This window comes from Neospora caninum, chromosome X, assembly GCF_000208865.1.
Source record: "Neospora caninum Liverpool complete genome, chromosome X".
Classification (NCBI taxonomy): Eukaryota; Apicomplexa; class Conoidasida; order Eucoccidiorida; family Sarcocystidae; genus Neospora; species Neospora caninum.
In genome coordinates, this window is record NC_018396.1 from 6,938,050 (window position 1) to 6,955,789 (window position 17,740).

General features: G+C 57.0%; 3 protein-coding genes across 3 annotated transcripts; 2 read left to right on the forward strand and 1 right to left on the reverse strand.

Moving 5' to 3' along the window:
* Positions 1-1,009: 1,009 nt before the first annotated feature.
* Positions 1,010-1,927, reverse strand: NCLIV_053030 (SRS domain-containing protein; the record flags this gene model as incomplete). Its single annotated transcript, XM_003884857.1, has 2 exons — positions 1,010-1,497; positions 1,621-1,927. 2 exons carry the CDS (start codon positions 1,925-1,927, stop codon positions 1,010-1,012), a joined length of 795 nt encoding a protein of 264 aa, XP_003884906.1.
* Positions 1,928-5,421: 3,494 nt separating this feature from the next.
* On the forward strand, positions 5,422-7,499 carry NCLIV_053040 (conserved hypothetical protein; the record flags this gene model as incomplete). The annotated part of the gene is made up of 3 exons (XM_003884858.1): positions 5,422-5,679; positions 6,559-6,744; positions 7,410-7,499. The coding sequence occupies 3 exons, from the start codon at positions 5,422-5,424 to the stop codon at positions 7,497-7,499; spliced, it is 534 nt and encodes a 177-aa protein (XP_003884907.1).
* Positions 7,500-10,188: 2,689 nt separating this feature from the next.
* On the forward strand, positions 10,189-17,581 carry NCLIV_053050 (putative indole-3-glycerol phosphate synthase domain containing protein; the record flags this gene model as incomplete). Its single annotated transcript, XM_003884859.1, has 6 exons — positions 10,189-10,764; positions 11,130-11,568; positions 11,915-12,066; positions 12,486-12,662; positions 13,392-13,571; positions 14,147-17,581. 6 exons carry the CDS (start codon positions 10,189-10,191, stop codon positions 17,579-17,581), a joined length of 4,959 nt encoding a protein of 1,652 aa, XP_003884908.1.
* Positions 17,582-17,740: the final 159 nt, after the last annotated feature.

The window sequence follows — 17,740 nt, forward strand, 5'->3', positions numbered from 1 at the left end:
CACAAGGATTGGAGCGTGAAAGCCCGCTCGTTTAGTGTCGTTCCGGTTCGAAGGAACTTGTTACGAGATACGCTGAAACTTTTTTCCTGGCATTCCGCTGGGAGGCCGTTTTCCGATCTATCGGATCACTTAGGGAAGGTGCCCCCTTTTTGATATGAATGTGTAGCGGCAGTGTTCCCCATCCGGAAGTGTATCACTGTAATGAACAGACTTCCGGCCGCTGAACGCATGAGTATGCAAGCGTAGGAACCCGCCTGCTGAGCGGCAGACCAATTGAAATTGGTAGAATCTGTGTACTATCTATATGTGGTTCGCAGTTAGAGAAATCATTTTCTCTCATCTTCAACCATAATGAATCATTCCTGAACGTGAGCAACAGGCTTTGTTATGGGGGAGATTGCGTTTACACGGCTCGTTCTCGGTGTCAAGCGCAGACATGTAAAGCTAGGAACAGATAAGACGGCAAGGTGATCTGGTAACACAGAGGCAGTGCCTTCTGCCCCAAGATTCAGAAAAACGGGTTTGGTGGTTACAATCAAGGTATCGTATCCCTCACTCATCAAGACTTCAAGGCTGCGCACGATCAGCAGCATCTTCTCCCGGTATACGAACTGTTGCGGGGCACCTAATCCAATGCAGAATTGGATAACCGTGGCGCTTAGCCGTGACAACACAAAGGTATGGAGAATCTCGGAGTTCAAGAGAAAAGGGAATCCGTGCCTGCTATTGAGTTCCACATCGAACGCTCCCAAACGAGCAAAGCGTATATTTATCCGCACAGTTTTGTGTCAGTGTGAGAATCTTCGCGTATATGTATGTACGCATGCATGTGGTAACACGAGCAAGGAATCACACAAATTGTGTATTGCCACAATGTCTCTCCCACGAGCACACGAGATCTTTTTGCTTCACAGAGGTGTAGGTTCCTGAATGCATGACTGCCCGGAAAATACCGCCGTCTTTGTCTGCCGGTATGGATCAGTGTAGAAATAGATGCCGAGAAGATAACTTAGAACCATTTCCCAGCGACCAGCGCTGCAAAAGAAATAGACACAATCATACAGGCGCTGCTCATAACGCCCCGCTGTACACCACTGGACGGTGGCGGCGTCGTGGTCGCTGATGGATCGGGGTTCTGTTCGACTGTGACAAGGACTTTACATTCCTTTTGGCCTCCCTTGGATATGCCGCCTGTGGTGGACGACGCACATTTATAAAAGAAGTTCTGTGCAGATGCAGGCAAATCTGGGCAAGACAGCGTATAAGCAGCTGTTGCTGCTTGGTCAGTTGCGACCAGACTACTATTCGGGACGAGATCCTGCAAGACAACCTCCTTTTCTGTAGCGGTTCGCTGATCGCCTTCACTCTGAGGCGCTTTCTCAATGAGCACATGGTCCAGGAGCGCAGGTTTAAGGATTGCGTCCTTATCACATCCGAAAGTGACGGTTTTGGTATCGGAGGTGACCGCTACGGAGATTTGTCCTTCCCTGCATACATCTGAACAACCCACACGCAAGACAAAGCAAATTTTCCGGTATCATGAAGGTAGCGCTCGTCCTTAGCAAAGAACAGAAACACGTAGAAAGCAACGGCTTCAGTTGTGCGTCTGCATTCGCTTACTTGTTTCAGGGGCTGGCACCGGTTCTGTAGGGAGAACAGAGACTTGAATTAAGCAAGAGTTTGCAGGACCGGATGCTGTAACACGCCCAGAACCGTGGTCTGTAGGTTTCTTAACGCAAGAAAAGTAAACTGTGAACGGATACGTCGGCAAGTTCTCCTTTAGTTCGAGGCTGTAGGTCTGTTGTACGTCGGAGCCCTTCGTATTGGACGGTGGCGGTTTGAAAGTGAGTGACGCCGCATCTATTGCCTTAGTGCAGGCGGAATTTCCCCATAGTTTCCCGTCCGTTGGATTTTCTCGCAGCTCCATTGTTGCGTCGCATTTGAATTTCACCTCCTTGGTTTGGCTGTCGAGGCGTAAGACCAGGGGCGATTTACCCGATTCGCACGTTTGAGCATTCGACGTTTCCTCCGTGTCCTGGCCTAGGGATTGGTGCACGAAATTGCATGTGAGAAGTACGAGAAGAGAGAGCGTCAGGATCCGAGAAGCAAAGACGGAAGACATGGAGGAGAGAAGAGTTCGGTTCTCCTGGAACAGAGAGGGACTACGTGGAGTCCGCCTGATCGACGAGCAAGCCCCTGTCGACCGTGCAGCCGCCATCTCCACCAAGTAGGTAAATTGGATTGGGGTCTTCGATGCAGCCACACAAGGAAAAAAGACGATGACAAACCGGCCACCAAAGGTGGGAACTGGTGAAAACGAAAGGCAATGTTGCGAAATTGTTCTTTTGTTTCGCCACCACCAGGTGCAAACATCTAGCTTGCCTTTTCTGGAACCAGAGAGGCATGGACCAGCCGGCGCCCGAAGACCAGGGGGGTGGTTTTCCCAACCCAATGAAAAAGCCAGAAAGGCCGCCGGAAGAGTGAGCGCTGGCGGGTCAATGGCTGACAATGAAGGCCCACAACGTCGCGTTCTCTTCTGGCGTCAACAAGTAGATCCAGAAAGCTCCTATCGAGTCTGATAGACCCCTGACAGCATGGCGTGACTAGAGCGCCCTGATTATACACGCAAAAATTCCAGCAGTTTTTTTGAGCATTTCTGTCGGCGGACCAACCCAGAGCAGGGAACGGTGTGCAAGTACCTGAAAGGGAAGCATCTGGCTGTCGAGAAATGAGAAGAAAAAGGTGTTCCAACGTCGAGTGTCTGCCTAGCGTTTGGTACCATATACAAGGGGCATCATGCACACTCCCCTTTTTCGCGGCCACTAGCCGAAACGGATAGTCCTGCATACGGGTAATGAGACTCACGGAATGCCAGCTTTAATTTCTGATAAATACAAGAGTCCAAGGAAGCAACAGAAAACAGTTCTGCTGGATGATAGCTGTGGAGCCAAGATCTTGCTTTCGAAGATTCAGGGGCAGCGAATCAATCTCCAGTTAACCATCCGCTCACTGTTGAGAGTTTTGGAGTCGTGTGGAAGTTCGTAAAACCCCACAGCAAGTGGACAACTGTGTGTTTCTGAGAAGTATGCACCCTTTTGCGCAAGCGATTACTTGCTCTATATCTACGGGAAAAAAAGTCGTTCTTGTGGTCGCGATCTCCGCACATGCTCGCCCTTGCGAACTGGATGAACAGTTCGATCCTTTAGGGAATTGTGTTTTTCTTGTGGCTCTACTGCCATTTACAATGTGACCTCACCAGATATATATATATATATATATATATACACGATGTGCACCACCTTTTCAGCAACAATCACTAGGCAACTTTGCAGAAGAATGCCGGCATCGTCCTTCTACGCCCGCGTAGGAGGAGGCCAGATTTCCTCGCCGTGTTTTACCTGGGCTGGCTGCAGCGTGACATGGTGCAACGAGCTCTGGTGTCGCCCGCTTCCACCAGAAAGTACGACGCTTCCCACCTCCGCCACGTCATTTGGACATATCGATGAGTGCGAGAAGCCCTGGCGCACGGTAAACGCAATCGAACCCGCAGCATTAGTGAAACGAACTTTCACCACGTTCTTCCTGGTAACGGTCCCCACTTCCAGAAATGCCTGGCACGGCGCATGTATGAGCTATTCTATCGAATAGTACGCTTTGCACTTTTATCTGCAATTGCGTCCCCTCATTACACCTCTTCGGACTGGACAGACGCGACGTCTACACATGCCTGTTACTGCAGGCATCGCACACTTTTTTTCGGCAACAAAGCCTAGTGAGCAGGCCAAGAGCTTTCCGATATGCAGAGAAAAGTGCATGCCCGTGAACGCCGGTGACTTTTTTAACAGCATAAAGCGCCAGAACGGGGCAAAAAGAGAGTACGCTCTTCGGAACGGGATTTCCTTCGCGCAGGCGACCTCCACCTGGGACTTGGCCCATATTCCGCCTGTCGAAGATAGAGTCGCGTATCCAGGGAACTCGGAACCTGCTTTCTGTGAAACCCTGGATGACCCCTTTCGTAGAGCTCGTAAGTATGACGTTGAAGAGGTGGGACCACAGTTCCGGGCTTTCTTGCGAAGCGAACAAGGAAAAGGGTTTAGACGGCCTTGCCACGCGAAACTGGAAAGTCCTATGCACCAGCCACAACGGATCAGCAGCCTCTAGCTGGACGAGGTCAGCAGCAGCAACATTCCATTCCGCTCTCGGAATTCTGGATCGAAGTGAGCACTCTCACCCAGTCCTAGACTAAATAATCTACCAGCGGAAAGTGAGGCCAGGCACTGAACAGGGAGGCGGTTGCGATGCCACTACCTTGTGAGTGAAGTATTCGTGCTCTGTAGTATACCAAGCTACGGGTACTCCTAAGTTGAAAGAGAAACTGGAAAGCAACCAAGAGATATGATTACGAAAAAGAAGCGAGTGTGTTTTTAGTATCTGAGGGCCCATCTTGGAATGGACGGAATACCCCTGTAGTCGTCCATACACGTTCTAAGTCTCGGCGCACACCTGTTCTCAGAAGCATCTGCCTTACAAAACCCTATCCTGCGTAGCTCCGCCGATTCGGCTCCAGAACAAAAATATCAGTAATGAAGGACTCTCAGAGACTCGCAGGAAACCAACGGGACGGGGAGGGATTTAGACAATCTGTGCAGCATAGCTCACCGAGCTCTTGCAGGCTTCAGTCCCAACACACACAGGAGAACCGGAAGGGGAACAGCAAGACGCCGGGGCGTCAGACACGCAGCCACCGAACGGGCTACCGCACGGATACGACCTTTCCAAGAAAAGAAAGTGCACTGTTCAGCCTGTTGGGCTTGCACTCACCAGACCACATGGCGCGTAATGCGCCGCGTGAAACCGACTTCACAACTGCTGCTGTCCAAATAGGGCTAAGTATCCAAGGGGTTTTCGGCTTGTACTCGGTCCGGGGATCGTGCATGCATTCGTTTTTCGCTGAGTGCCGGCGAAGCCAACGACACAGTACGACGTCCGCCCCCGCTGTTTCCTCTTTCTCCTGACTCCAATTCAGGGATTACAGTGCTTGAGATCTTTCGACACCAGAAAACACGTACGCTGCCGACGAGGTTTAAGACGCTGGCACCAGCTTCTCTCCTCTCCTGGACGGAGACTGTGTGTTTCGGGCGTGCTCGTTGACTCGCTTCGGTTTCGTTTCTTCAGGTTCCGTGCCTTTTTCTGCTCAGTTCCTCGGCATTTTTCCTCCAGAAAACTCCATTTTTCTTTTCGTCTCGGAGGTAACCGAATAACGCATCGTCACGCTCGCTTGGACGCCCTGTCGACTCCTGGTCCGTGCAGTGGTGAAAGAGAGGAACTCCGTTGGGGTTACAAGGGAAAGCCATCTGAGCTGGGGCCGATATTCGAGCGGACACGTGTGTTCCGTTGGCGCGTCTTTTTTAAGCTGCGAAAATGGTTGCTCACCATTGTCTTCGGCAGACCGCGGCGTCTGCCTACCTTTCTTGTTCCGGAATTAACGCCGCGAACCGCTTTTTCGGATCCGCAGCAACTCCGTTCGTTGGAAAGCACAACGCCGGCTTCCTGCGCTTCTTCTCCAAAGCATCTGCGCCTTCCCGCCCCACCACACCTTCGAGTGACTTGGATGCTTTGAAAAACGCGGCCGTTTCGGCCGCCAAGGGAGTTGTCGAAACGGCCAAAACTGTTCCAGAGGTACAAATAAGCGCCAGGGATGCTTATACATAAAACTCCACAGGGGACCTTTACTTGAGAGTGCTGCTAGAGGGTCAGGGAAAAAAAGAACTGTGTTTCGCTCGGATCGAATCGGAGAACTGAGGGACGATGTGTCCTTTTTGCTGGCTCCGTGAGTTGTTACAGATCGGCAACAAGCGTAGTCAGCGAGGCTTGAATCAGCTGCTCTGTTTTTTGGTTGTCTGAGCCGCTGAAGCGTCGACCTCCATCTGCAGAGCGTGTACATACTCCCCGAAGCGACTGGGAGAAGAGTTCAGCAGGGTAGATGCTCCTCGCCGGGATATATGCGGCTGCAGCGCACATGAAGGATACAACTCTCCTCGTTCCCTATGAAAGCAGTTTCCCGATCGCTCGAGCACCACTGGAGATTCAGTCTTTGTGTGTTGATCGCAATGCTGGCGGCCGCGGTGCTTCGGCAACTGATTATCTTTTTCCGGGGGAGGTGATGGACGGCGAGTGCGATGCATAACGAACACACAGCCATTGCATCCTCCGCGTTCCATTCGACGCCCTTGCATTTTCGACCGTTAGGTTCGACGTTGTCTCTCATCTTCACGACAGTTGCTCCACGCCTTTTCACAGAGAGCACCAAAAAAGTGCTGTTTCAACGGGACGCCTGCGGGGGTTCGTTACCTATCTGGGGGATGCGGATCACCGAGTTGTCTAGGTTTTTTCGGGCGGTCTTCGTGTTTACGGCACCTAGTCATGGCAGGTTCGAGGTACACTCTCACAGCACACAAAATGCTCCGCTCTTCGGCGTGTGAGGTATTAAGTCCTACGATGCAATCCTTCGCCTCAGGTGCGTCGAACTGGTTTGGTTTCTTTTCGTTGTGTGTACAGCTGTTCGCCGGCAGACCCGCGAACGTTGCGGCACAAAGTGGAAAACTCGAAGGCTCCTTGCTGCCTCCTCCTCACATCCCGGGGATTCGGCGAGCGCCGCGCGAGCCGGCGACGCCCAAGATGGCCGGAATGGAAGGGCGGATGCCGATTCGCCTTCCACCTGAAGGCTCGCGCTTCCGCAAATACGTAAGTCGCGTCTGAACATAACTGGAAAGACACTGCTTTGTCGGAAACGTCCAAGCGCGTCCCTCGAGCCTCTCCGCCGAAAGTCGTGGCAATCTTGCGACGAGGGAAACTGGCGGAAGGTCAGGGGCGCAAAACGTCGCATTCTTGAAAACCGACCAAGCGCTGGAAGTGCGGAGCGAAAGGAGAGGAAGGGGAGGCTGGCGGGTCGAATCGTCTCTTGTCCAGAGCACGAAAGCTAGGACATCCCAGAACGCCCTCACAACTAGGCTAGAGAACTGATTTCTCACACGGCTAAGGTTGCAGCGGGTTCCCAGGAGGGTGGCGAAACCAGGCGGGGTAGTTTGCGCCCGGAGCAAGGCTCGGCCTACTAAGACTCACCGTGCTACGTTTTTGTGTGCGCGCTTTACCGCGGGATGCTTCCGCCAGGTGTGCTGATTTCGTGGTTCGAGTTGCACGAAAACGCTTTTTTCCATCGATGCAAATGGCCTGGGCTTTTTGCTGGAGACGTGTTGACCTTTTTCTCTGGGCTCTTGACACTGGAAATACAGAAATTGTTCATCTCGAAGCTCGAGAGCACTGAGCCTTCTTGGTTCCTTACGCGAAGACTGGGTACGATGCACATGTGTTCTCCGGTTTTGTTGTCGCCTGCTCTCGGTATGCGTCAGATCGATCCCCGGGCGGATTTTTACTTTCCTCTCACGGCGGTCCTGGTGACGATCGGCCCACTCTACATGTTCTCCAAGGCCTTCTTTTGAAGCTGGTTACATGTTTATCTCACGGTGGAGCCTCTCGCGTTTCCGCACGAAGCAGAAGAGGAACGTCGAAGCAACGCCGTTTTCGACTTCTGACAGGGAGCGCATCGTTTTGAAGAGTTCGCTCCGTTGACGCTTGCGGTCCCTCCATCTTCCTCCAGTCTTTACAGCTGCCTTCACCCAAGTCAGTGTTTCCACATTTTACAGGAAACTCTCCAAGACCGAGGGAGTGTAACCGGCAGCGGTGGGCAACAAGTCGCGTGACACTGGGAACGGCGTAGCAAACCTACAACAACCGCATTTGTTTCACGCCGCCTGCGGCGGGGTGGTGTTCCACGTGCATGCGTTGCCTATGCTGGACTCCCACGAGAGCTCAAACTTCACGGTTGTAGGTGGACGCTCGTGTCACTCCGCGCAAGCGTCGCGGTTGTGCTCCATCTGCATCGGTTGTCCGTGATGTGTTCTTCCCATAAGTTCAACTAGGAAAACCTGTGGTCGTCGCTAGACGCTGTTGTTGCTCAGCAAAAAAAAAAAACCAGCTCAACGGTGGTTGTCGCCCGGCGAAACAGCTCATGTTCCTGTCGGCTTGTCCAGTCTGTTTGATACGCGACGTTCGGTGGGCGCCACGTGCCGTGCGCCGGTTTGGCGTCGTGCCTAGTAAATTCCAGCGAAAAAGGCGCCAGGAGTCTGCCGGGTGTCCCCCGATGGATTTTTAAGACAACCCGGTATGGTCACGGCTAGCCGCGGCCACCGCCGTCGCCCAGGCTGTCGCCCGTGCCGTCGGGCGTCGAGCGGAACGCGAAAACGTGTAGAGTGTTCCAGCCGTTGCGCACTGGGCCCGAAAATCAAGGTCGCGATTGTAGTCTGGCTCCACAAGTCCTCAAACAGCTGTGGCGAACGTAACGAGTTCAGCAACACGCTGCAACTTTGCAGGGGACCTTCTGCGCGCGTTCGTCTCGCAAGTGCTCACTACCGTGAACCGGCAGTAATTCGCAGGCAGGAACTAGGACGGCGGGAAGAGGCTGTCACATCTGAGCAGCAGGTTTGGTGCACAATCAGTGGAGCATAGTCTACGGGGAGGCGCTTGTAGATGAAGGCAGAGGGTCTACCGGGATGGACCAAGATCGAACGGTTACAGAACAGAGATGACGCCACGGATGTCTGTGGTCTGTGGCGGTTCCCTGATTCCGCCACGGATGTCTGTGGTCTGTGGCGGTTCCCTGATTCTGCCACGGATGTCTGTGGTCTGTGGCGGTTCCCTGATTCCGCCAGGAAGCATGTCAACCTGACTCGAGACGGTTCTCCCGTACCGTCAGTTCTCAACTACAGTATGGCGATGTCGATGACACCGAAACAGATACTTTTGGATAGCAGTGAGAATGCCTGAACTGTACAACGTATACGAAATCGTTTTCGGTAAATCTATTGCACCTCACACGCGGCTTTGCTTCCAAAAATTTGTAGCTTACCGCTGCGCTGAAGAGTGCATTCGACGTAATTTCTAACACAACTTCAGGTCTCCCGTGTCCCATTAGAAGTAGGGTCTCCGGTGTCGTGAACTTTCAGACTCACGCGAGTCGCCTGGAAGTCTCCTGTGCTCGAAGACAGCTGGAGACATTCAGACCACTCAAAAAGCGAGATTCTACGCTCTCTGACCGACGCTGGGAAAGCCTATACCCGGCGGGACTGCCTTTAACTGCGGCCCCGCGTCGCCCATGTTGGCGTTGTGCACTCTCTTCATTCAATATGGCATGCAAGAGACGAAGGTTCCTGTGCAAGTGTGGAGAAGCCATGGAGTTTTAGGACACAGAAGAAAGCTGCTTCGAAAATGAAATGTGAACGCCTGTGACCACGGTACGCTCGACCCCCGTAGGTATCGCACTCTTTCTCTCGATTTCGGCAGCGGCGCATGCAAGCGATTTTTTCGACAGCTGCTGGCAAATTCTCGCTGCCTGGTGAAACCGTCGATTGACGAGAAATTGGCCCATTCCACGTTCGTTCTGTCCTCACTAAAAACCTTTGGATTGAAGTTCTTCTGTTTGTTTGCACTTGCGAGGTCCTGAAAAAACCGGTGTCGTCTACCGGAGCTACTGTGTCGTGAACGCCGCTAACACACACAAGCGCAATTCGTTTCGTGTCTCGCCATCACTCTCTTGCATGCCGGGTCAAATCACCCGACCCAGTCCACTTGAGCGAGAGCTGCGCTAGCCTCCTGTGACATTATTCGGAAAGGGCTGTTTTCCTCTGGTACGTGGTCTTTTTGGTGTTCAACATGCGCTTGTGCCCAGCGGCAAAACGCGCTGCCGTGAAAAAGGCCGTCAACGATATCTTTGCACACCGCCGGGGGGTGGCATCGTCCACTGGGCAGGGTGAGACATTTTCCTTTTTTCCCACTCGGGGCGTGTCACCCCATGGAGACAAGTACGCAGAAGTCTCTCTCCCCTGAGTACTTTTAGCCCGCGTTTGTTTTCGAAACATCATGGTATTCCTTCCAGTGTGTCGCCTTCTTCGCTTTGGTGGGGCAAGAGTCCAAAAAGTGCCTCGGAAAGGCGTCATTGTCAAGCGAGAGATGCCCCGTTTGGAGCTTCAGGGATCATAATAGGGGTCCGTACTCGATACGCAGTCTTGGAGTCGCACATGAGAGGGCCGAGTTGCTGACGCACTGTAGACGTGAGGTGTTTAGGCGATCCTGATGCTGGCCCCCGCGCGGCTTCTCTCGAGGGTTCCTCTGCTGTTCTTCCTTCTCTCCACTGCGCACCACTTCGCCTGGCGCATTCTTGCCCAGAGGGGAGAAGGAATCGCGTTTCAAACCGCCCGGGCTGCCACGGCCGCTCGACCCTCCTTTCTCCGGTGCCCACAGCTACAGAGATGCTCTTCGTCCCGGGTGTTTTCTCCGGGACCGTCTTATCTGGCTGTTGTTTCGCCCGCCTCCGCTTCGACCTTGTCCTTGCCTTCTCTCGCCTCTTTCAGTTCCTTGCGTGCTCCCAGCAGACCGCGCCTTCCTGTTGAGCGACTTCCAGCCCCGCCGGCGAATGCTCCTCAGGCGCTCCTCTGCTTCTTGCCAGGCTGCACTCTGCACAAGTCCTTTCTGCCGTTGCTGCCGAACGTCCACGGGAGGAACCGCCAGCAATCTCCAAATGACAAGAGCCAGGAGAGGCCTGCCAGCAGCCCCGGGGCGTCTCGCCTCCGAGCATCGGTCAGGGACCGGAGACTGCCGTCGCGGGCACTCGACCAGCTTCAGCGCCTCTTGGAGGCGAAGCAGTATGAGGTACGCTGTCACGCCTTGTGTGTCCTGCGGAAGTCTTTTTCTGGCGCCCGTGGGCGGCGCACGACTGCTACAGGAAACGCGGAAATGAGGCGAGAATCCGCAGTGTTGTGTAGCTTCTTTGGGGTCACTGTGAGACACGGATTCCTCCGTGATGCACACACACTGCCCTGGCGGAAATGCTCCTTCGGTGAGTTACGCTTCTCTACCAGGTGAACCGCACTAGCTCTGGTTTGTCTCGTTTGCGTCCTCGCGGCTGCCACTCCTTCACCGCGTCTTTTTGTCCGGTTCACCGGCAGCTGCGCGCTCGTTCAGATGTTTTCCTGTCGGTCTGCTGAATGCGACTTCCCTGCTGCAACACGTTGCAGGTGAAACTCCTGGTGGAGAAGCACGGCAGTCTGCTGGATCCCCTCGCCCTCCGGCAGGCGTACGTGCACCACACATTGAATTCGAAGTTGACTGAGCGAATGCGCATCCAAACCCACGTCCGTGAACGCGACGAGAAGATCCGCGCAATGCACGCCGCTCGCTGGCAAGAACGCGACAGAGAGGCAGTTCTCGGGAAAGATGCCCGGGAAGAGGGCCAGGAACCAAAGTGTGAACAGGCGCTCCAGTCCCACAGCCACCGTGTGGGCGGGGAGCACCCACGCTACGATCTACAGGAAGTTCTTCAGGAACCGGAGACGCCGCACCGGTTGAGCGTCGCCTGTGACTTGAAGCGACGCAGCTGCACGAACTTGGCGGTCGACCCTCGGCGTCTGTCGTACCGGAATCCAGGCGACGTTGCTGTCGACTGTGCCAGCGCCGGTGCGTGTCGCCGCACCTTGTGGAACGAGGAGAGAACGTAAAATCAAGGAATCTTCACAAATATGATCCGTGCGTGCCTTACGCACGCTTTCGGCAGACGACCCAAGTGCATGCCGCGGCGTATTCCTACGGCTCATGGACGGAAAAACCGGTTGCGTGTCTTGATTTTTCTCGTGTCGGAAGGTGTGATTCGTTCGTACGAGGCTGGAGCGGCCCGCAATTCCGTTTGGTGACGTTGGTCCGAGGCTGCGTGAGTGGCAATGCGTATACAGTGGAGACACCCAGCGTCTTTCGAACCTTCTGCACGTTAGTCTCGAACCCCTTTGCTCTTTCCTTTCGTCGCCAGGCGCAGACGTCATCTTGGTGAACACGAACAAAGAAGGCTGGGGGGGCAGCTATGAAGACCTGGAAGCGACGACGAAGGCGCTCCGTAACGCGTACAGCTGGTCCGAACGGCCTGCGGTGGTGATGAAGGATATTATCATTCACCCCATCCAGGTATGCGCTGCTTTGGCAACTCCCCCGAAGCGGTTTTTTTCTGAGCGTCGCCGAGATGTCATTTGCCGCATCTTGTGTGCTGTTTTGCGCGATCTCGAGCGCCAGCGTTTCAATCCGTCAGCACGCTGGAGGGCGTCAGAGAAGCGTGAAGGGTGGGGGCATGTCGCCGCGTCGACAGCTCTGTCTCGGGTGGAAGGTGTCAATCTCAGGCAAAGGCAGGGACAAGAAACGAAAAGCAAGAAACTTCTCTTCACTGGCGAGGCCGCTGCCGTCCACAGGAAGCTGGCCACGAGGAGGCGGGAACACACTTGCAGCCGGAATTTCCCTCTTGGTCTTGGGGCAGGAAGGCGCTGCGCCCGCTCTTGAGATCTTGACACGACGCAAGGCGGTGTGCAAATTGCGCTGTTGTGCCGATGCAGATCGCCCAGGCCGTTGAGGCGAAGGCCGATGGGGTTTATTTGCACTTCTGCGTCGCCGGAAAAGATCTGGAGGATTTGCTCTTTGCCTGCTCAACCATGGGAACCCAGGCGCTTGTCGAAGTGCACAGTGAAGCCGAAGCCCAGCAGGCGGAAGACGCTGGAGCGACGCTGCTCGTGGTAAGCAAGGCCGTGGCGCCTGTCGCTGGGCGGCGAAGCAGCTGTCGTTCCACGGGGTTCCAATTCGGAAAAAGAGACTGGCAAAAAGGCTCGAGGGCACAGATGGACATAATTAATCCGTGCGCGGTTTGCACCTACGTGACTCCTCAGTTTACGCAGAAAACTGTGGTGTATCGGGACTGAAGTCAGCAGCCACACAACGAACAGTTGACCTGTGGGCTGCTCTGGGTTTCATTCTTCTGTTCACCCTCGGTGGTACAACACGAGTAGTTATGGGAGGTGTTAGGCGAGGCTCCTCCGGTCCTGATGCGCAGCGGTTGGTCCGCAGACTCCACAGTTCCACAGACGACTTGCAGAAAAGAGCAGTTCTTCTCTCCGAAGCGGCGTCGCTGGACACGCCCAAGGAAGTTCACCCGCGCCAGTGGGGCTGTTTTCGCGGACGCGACGCAGGCCTGCGTTGTAGACGCGCGACCCATCCCGTGCTCTGGGAAGTTCTTCAGGGCAAACGGCTTTCGAGCGCCCTTCCTCGTGCATCGCTTTCTTCAGTGGAAAAACGCTCTCTCGTGCTGTGAAGAGACGGCACTGCTGCAGCGCCTGTGTGCGCCTGGGTAGAAGGGGGAGAGAGGTCCAACAAATTCTTCCAGGGAAACAGCTGTTTTCGGGTTGGCGGTTCTCGGACTGCGCGCGCAGAGTCCATCGTTCTCTGTCTTCGCTTTCTGTTCGTTCCAGGTGAATCAGTGGGACCGTTACACTGGTCGCCTTATACCTGAGCATGCTCTCCGAGTGCGGAGTGTGTGTTCGCCTGAGGTCATCGTGCTCGCTTCGGGCGGCCTGACGTCCACCGCGCAGGCGACGAAGTGTGCAAAGAGTGGATTCGACGGGGTTGTCCTCGGCCAAGCCCTTACCCGCGTAAGACTGCAGATGCGTTTCTAAGCAGGCATCGGTTCCGGGCGTGGGAGAAAACCGTCGTTTCGAAGCCATTCATGCACGAGGTTCCCCGATACTCTCCTGCTGGACGCGTGCGGCTCTTCGTCGACACAGGCGACCTGGCTTCTCCAGGATGTCGCTTCGTATAGAGGTGTCCGACGTCTCGGGGTGAACACCCCCAGGAGTATTTGGTGCAAACAGATTCCTGTTATGTGTACGCCAGGAAAAGCTCCGCGGCTTTCTTCTGGGCAATGTCTAAAAGCTTGAGGATCCGGACGGTCGCCCCTTCGGGAAGCCTCCATGTCCAGTTCGCTTGGTGTGCCTACGGAGGAGCGGCCGTCGTGTTCATGCAGAAACACGCGAACTGTCGGTTCGGTTTTCTTTGGAGTTCGCCACGGACCCCCCCCCCCCTTCCTCCCTGCAAACAGCGCGTTCTGAGCTGCGAGTGCTGGGAGCGGGTTCTGCTCCTCTGGTTCTTCTCTCCTTCTGCATCGCGTGCATTTGTGCTGGCGGTTTTGGACTCTTGCGTGCCTCCGATGTGTGTGCCTGTGTGACAGCCTGGGGCGTTAGACTTTATCAAGGAACTCAAGGCGTGGCAGGGCGCCCCTCGCGAATTAGTGCACCTGTTCGCGCCCGATCCACGTGGAGCAGCCGCTGCGGCGAGAGGACTGGAAGAAGCCGCCGCCGCCATCGAGGCGGAGGACGCGGCGCTGAAGGCTCAGCGCGAGGCGCGGCGGGCAGCGCGCCCTGCCTCAAGAGGGCCTGATTCCGAGACGCTTCCCTCGGAAAAACGCGAGGCACTGGAGCAGGCGGCGCTCACGAGTGCTCATTCGAAGCAGTTCCCCAGGCCGGAGGAGGCAGCCTTGGACGCTGAGTCCGAATTCCCGGGCGACGAAGGCGACTTGGACGTTGCGGAAAAAGTCTTCGAGGAGGCGAAGCGTGGTTGGAAACCTGAGACGCATGCAGAGCCTGCCGAGACAGGTGGGCGGCAGTGCAGCGCCTCAGATTCGGTGGCAGGCCGACCCGCGCGAGACAGCGGAAAGGCCCGAAAAGAGGCAACAGACCGCGGCCACGCCCGCACCCGCGACAGACTCTCGGGTGGTCTTTCGCCGGATTCCACGGTCCCGGGAGAGGAGAGATCTGAGGCGCGAGGTGGGCAGAGTCGCGCGACTCCGAGTGACGACTTCACTGAACGGGTTCTCAGACAGTCAGGCCCGGACTTTCAGCCACAGCCGGCGGAGTCGCTGTTCGGTCCGCGGGCAGTGCCAAGGAGAAACGGCGACGCATCTCAGGCGCCTGCTCATCCTTCTGTGAATGCCTCCAGTGGCAGTCGCGATTCCGGGCGCTCGCCTTCCCCTGCGTCTCGAGGGGCGTACCCCGCCCCGCCGGCAGGCATCGTCGACGTTTCCGGCGAGCAGGACGAGGAGCCCTCGCAGCGCCTCGGGCAATTCCACGCGTTTTCCACCTTGCGTTCCTCCGATGCGAGCGAGGGGCGAGACCGACGGGGAGACCCTCCACCGGTTCGGATCCCCGAAGGCACCGACTGTGCTCCAAACGAAGAGCAACTTCTCCGCGCCTGCACGCGCGAGCTCCTGGGCCAGATCGCGCGCGAACAGCACGTGAAACGGATGGCAGACGAAGAGCACCGCGACCTGCAACTGGCGATGTTTCGGCAGTACCAAAGGCTTGCCCGCGCGTCGCCTGCAGACGACCAGAAGGCGCGGACGGGTGGGGCGGGCCCGCTGTTTGTCCCGCCGTTGGCCCTCCAAGACACCCTCCAGACCGATCCGCATTTCCGGTCTCCGGGCCCCGAAGACGCCCTGGATCCCTTAGCCCTGGGGCCGCAAGACGCCGACTCGATCGCCGAGCCGTTCAAAGAGGCCTTTCCGAACGACCCCGCCCGCGCCGCGGCTGCATGCACCGCTGCGGCGGCGGCAGCCGTCGCGGATCCGTCCGGGTTCGCCGCGGTCGCGCGGGACCATCTGCAGAAAGCAGCTGAGCGCGGCGCGTACACACTGGCGGATTCGAATGACCCCGCGGCGGCTCTCAGCGCAGCGGCGCCGACGTTCGCAGCGGCTTCTGCGACGGCCGCCTTGACGGCCGCAGTCGCCCGAGGCGAGCGCGACGCGCAGGCTGCCGCGAAGTCCGCAGCGGCTGCGCTGCGGGGCGCGCATCCGCCGAGCCCGAAAGCGCTGGCCGCCTTGGCAGCTGCGGCGGTCCAGGAGAGAAAGGCCAGAGGCGATCGGCCGGATCAGTGGGGAGCGCCTTTCGGTCCGACAGACGAACAGGCTCGCGTGGTGGACGCAGAGCCGCAGCTGCTCGGGGCGTCTCTCGCGCCTCGCGGGGCCGCAGGCCGTCAAGGCGAGGAGGCGAGAAGCCGCGAGAGCTGCGAGAGCCGCGATCCGACAGCACGGCGCGAGATTGGGATGGTCCCTTTCGGCGGCCCCGACGAGGAAGCGGAACTGTTTGACGAGGCTGAACTCGAGCGGATCGGGCGTCTTTTCTTCACAGAGGAGGAACTCGATGGCTTTCTCCGGGAGTTGAGGGCGAAGAAGGCCACGCGGCAGTCCGCACGCAGGGGAGGTGAGGAGGAAGGCGTGCACGGGCGCGCAGAGAAACGGGAAGATGTTCACAGTCGGAGGCAAGGATTTCACACTGCTCAGCGGCCGGACGGAGGAGGTGAGGAAGCAACCCAGAAAGGAACAGCTGTTGACACTGCAGCGGGCGCGGGCGTCAGGACGGGCTCCGGCGGTTCCCTCCCGATGTGTCTGGGGAAGCCGCCCGAAACGGAGAACTCACGAGAAGGCCAGGACGCGCGAGCTGACAAAGAAGGGACGGGAACGGCCGAGGCAAGAACTGACGGGAATGGTGTTCCTCGGCGTGTCCAGACCGAGACTGCGGGCGGGGCGGGGGCCGAAGCCAGCGTCGAGGAGCGAGTCGCCGATCCTGCTCGCGCCAGCGAGCCTTCTGAATCGTCTTCTGAGTCGAGGCCAGTGCGTGCGCGACCTTCCAAGGCTGCAGCCAGCTGGCAAGCCGAGAAAGTCTCCTTCAGCACGCAAGAGTGGTTCGCTCGGGCGAACCGCCGAAAGAAAGAAGACCACGAACTCGTTCAGCACGTTCGCCAGCAGACGCAGCGGGCGGCAGATCAGCCGGCAGGCAAGCGCGACGGATCCCCGGAAACAGACGCAGACTCCGCTCCGGACAGCGTTTCTGGAGCCCGGGCTGAGACGTCTAGCGAGGCGGGCGCCTCGTTCAGGGACGGCGGGAGAGAGACGTTTTCCCGCTTTGGCCGACATGCGCCAGGGCCGTCGCTGACGACTCCGATGGACCAGATGGAGGCGTTTCTGCCGTTCTTTCAGGGCCGAGGGAGTCACCACCACCTGGAGGATCCGCCTGAAGTGCAAGAACGCATGCAGCAGGAGGCCTTTCTTGAAGAGCTGAAGCGCCGGGAAAGCACGGGCGGACTGACCTCGGCCACGCTCACAGGGAACCCTGCAGACTCGCCGCTGGGCGACCCCTCGCGCACGGGCCAGCAGGCGTACGAGTTGCTCGAAGCGCAGCAGAAACGGCTGCAGGCGGAACGCCGACAGCGGCCACCTGCGGCGAGCCTCCGGGCGGAGGCTGTGGCTGCGGCCGCAGCTGCGGCGGCTGCGGCTTTAGCCGACGGAGCGCCTCCTCAGGCGGCTGTGCAGGCAGTCAGTCGGGCGGCGGGCGCGGCAACTGTAGGCAGTGCCGTCGACCTAAGTTCTAGAGACCGAGAGAAACCAGCAAACGGCTGTCGGCAGAGCACAGCCGGAGAGACCGAGGAGAGTGTGCAGCGTGCAGACGCTGCCCCTAGAGCAGCTGTACAGGGTGCAATGCTCGGGGGCGAACGCGGCGCCTATGCGGCACTATGGGGGACCAGCAGCCAAGGGGCTGGTGGGTTTTTCGAAAGCTACGTTGACGAGCTGGCTCAGAGCGGTGGTCTTCAAGTGGAGCCTAGCGAGGACTAAAGAAGGCGACGTGGAACCCCAGAGTGGGGGCGCGCGTCAGGCGCATGTTTGAGCACTAGAAATGATGCCAGTGTCATAAAACTGCGCGCACCTATGTGAAACACAGCGCCTTCTTTCGGTTAATGCTTTTTCTCTACAGCCAAGGCTTTGAAGCCAAAG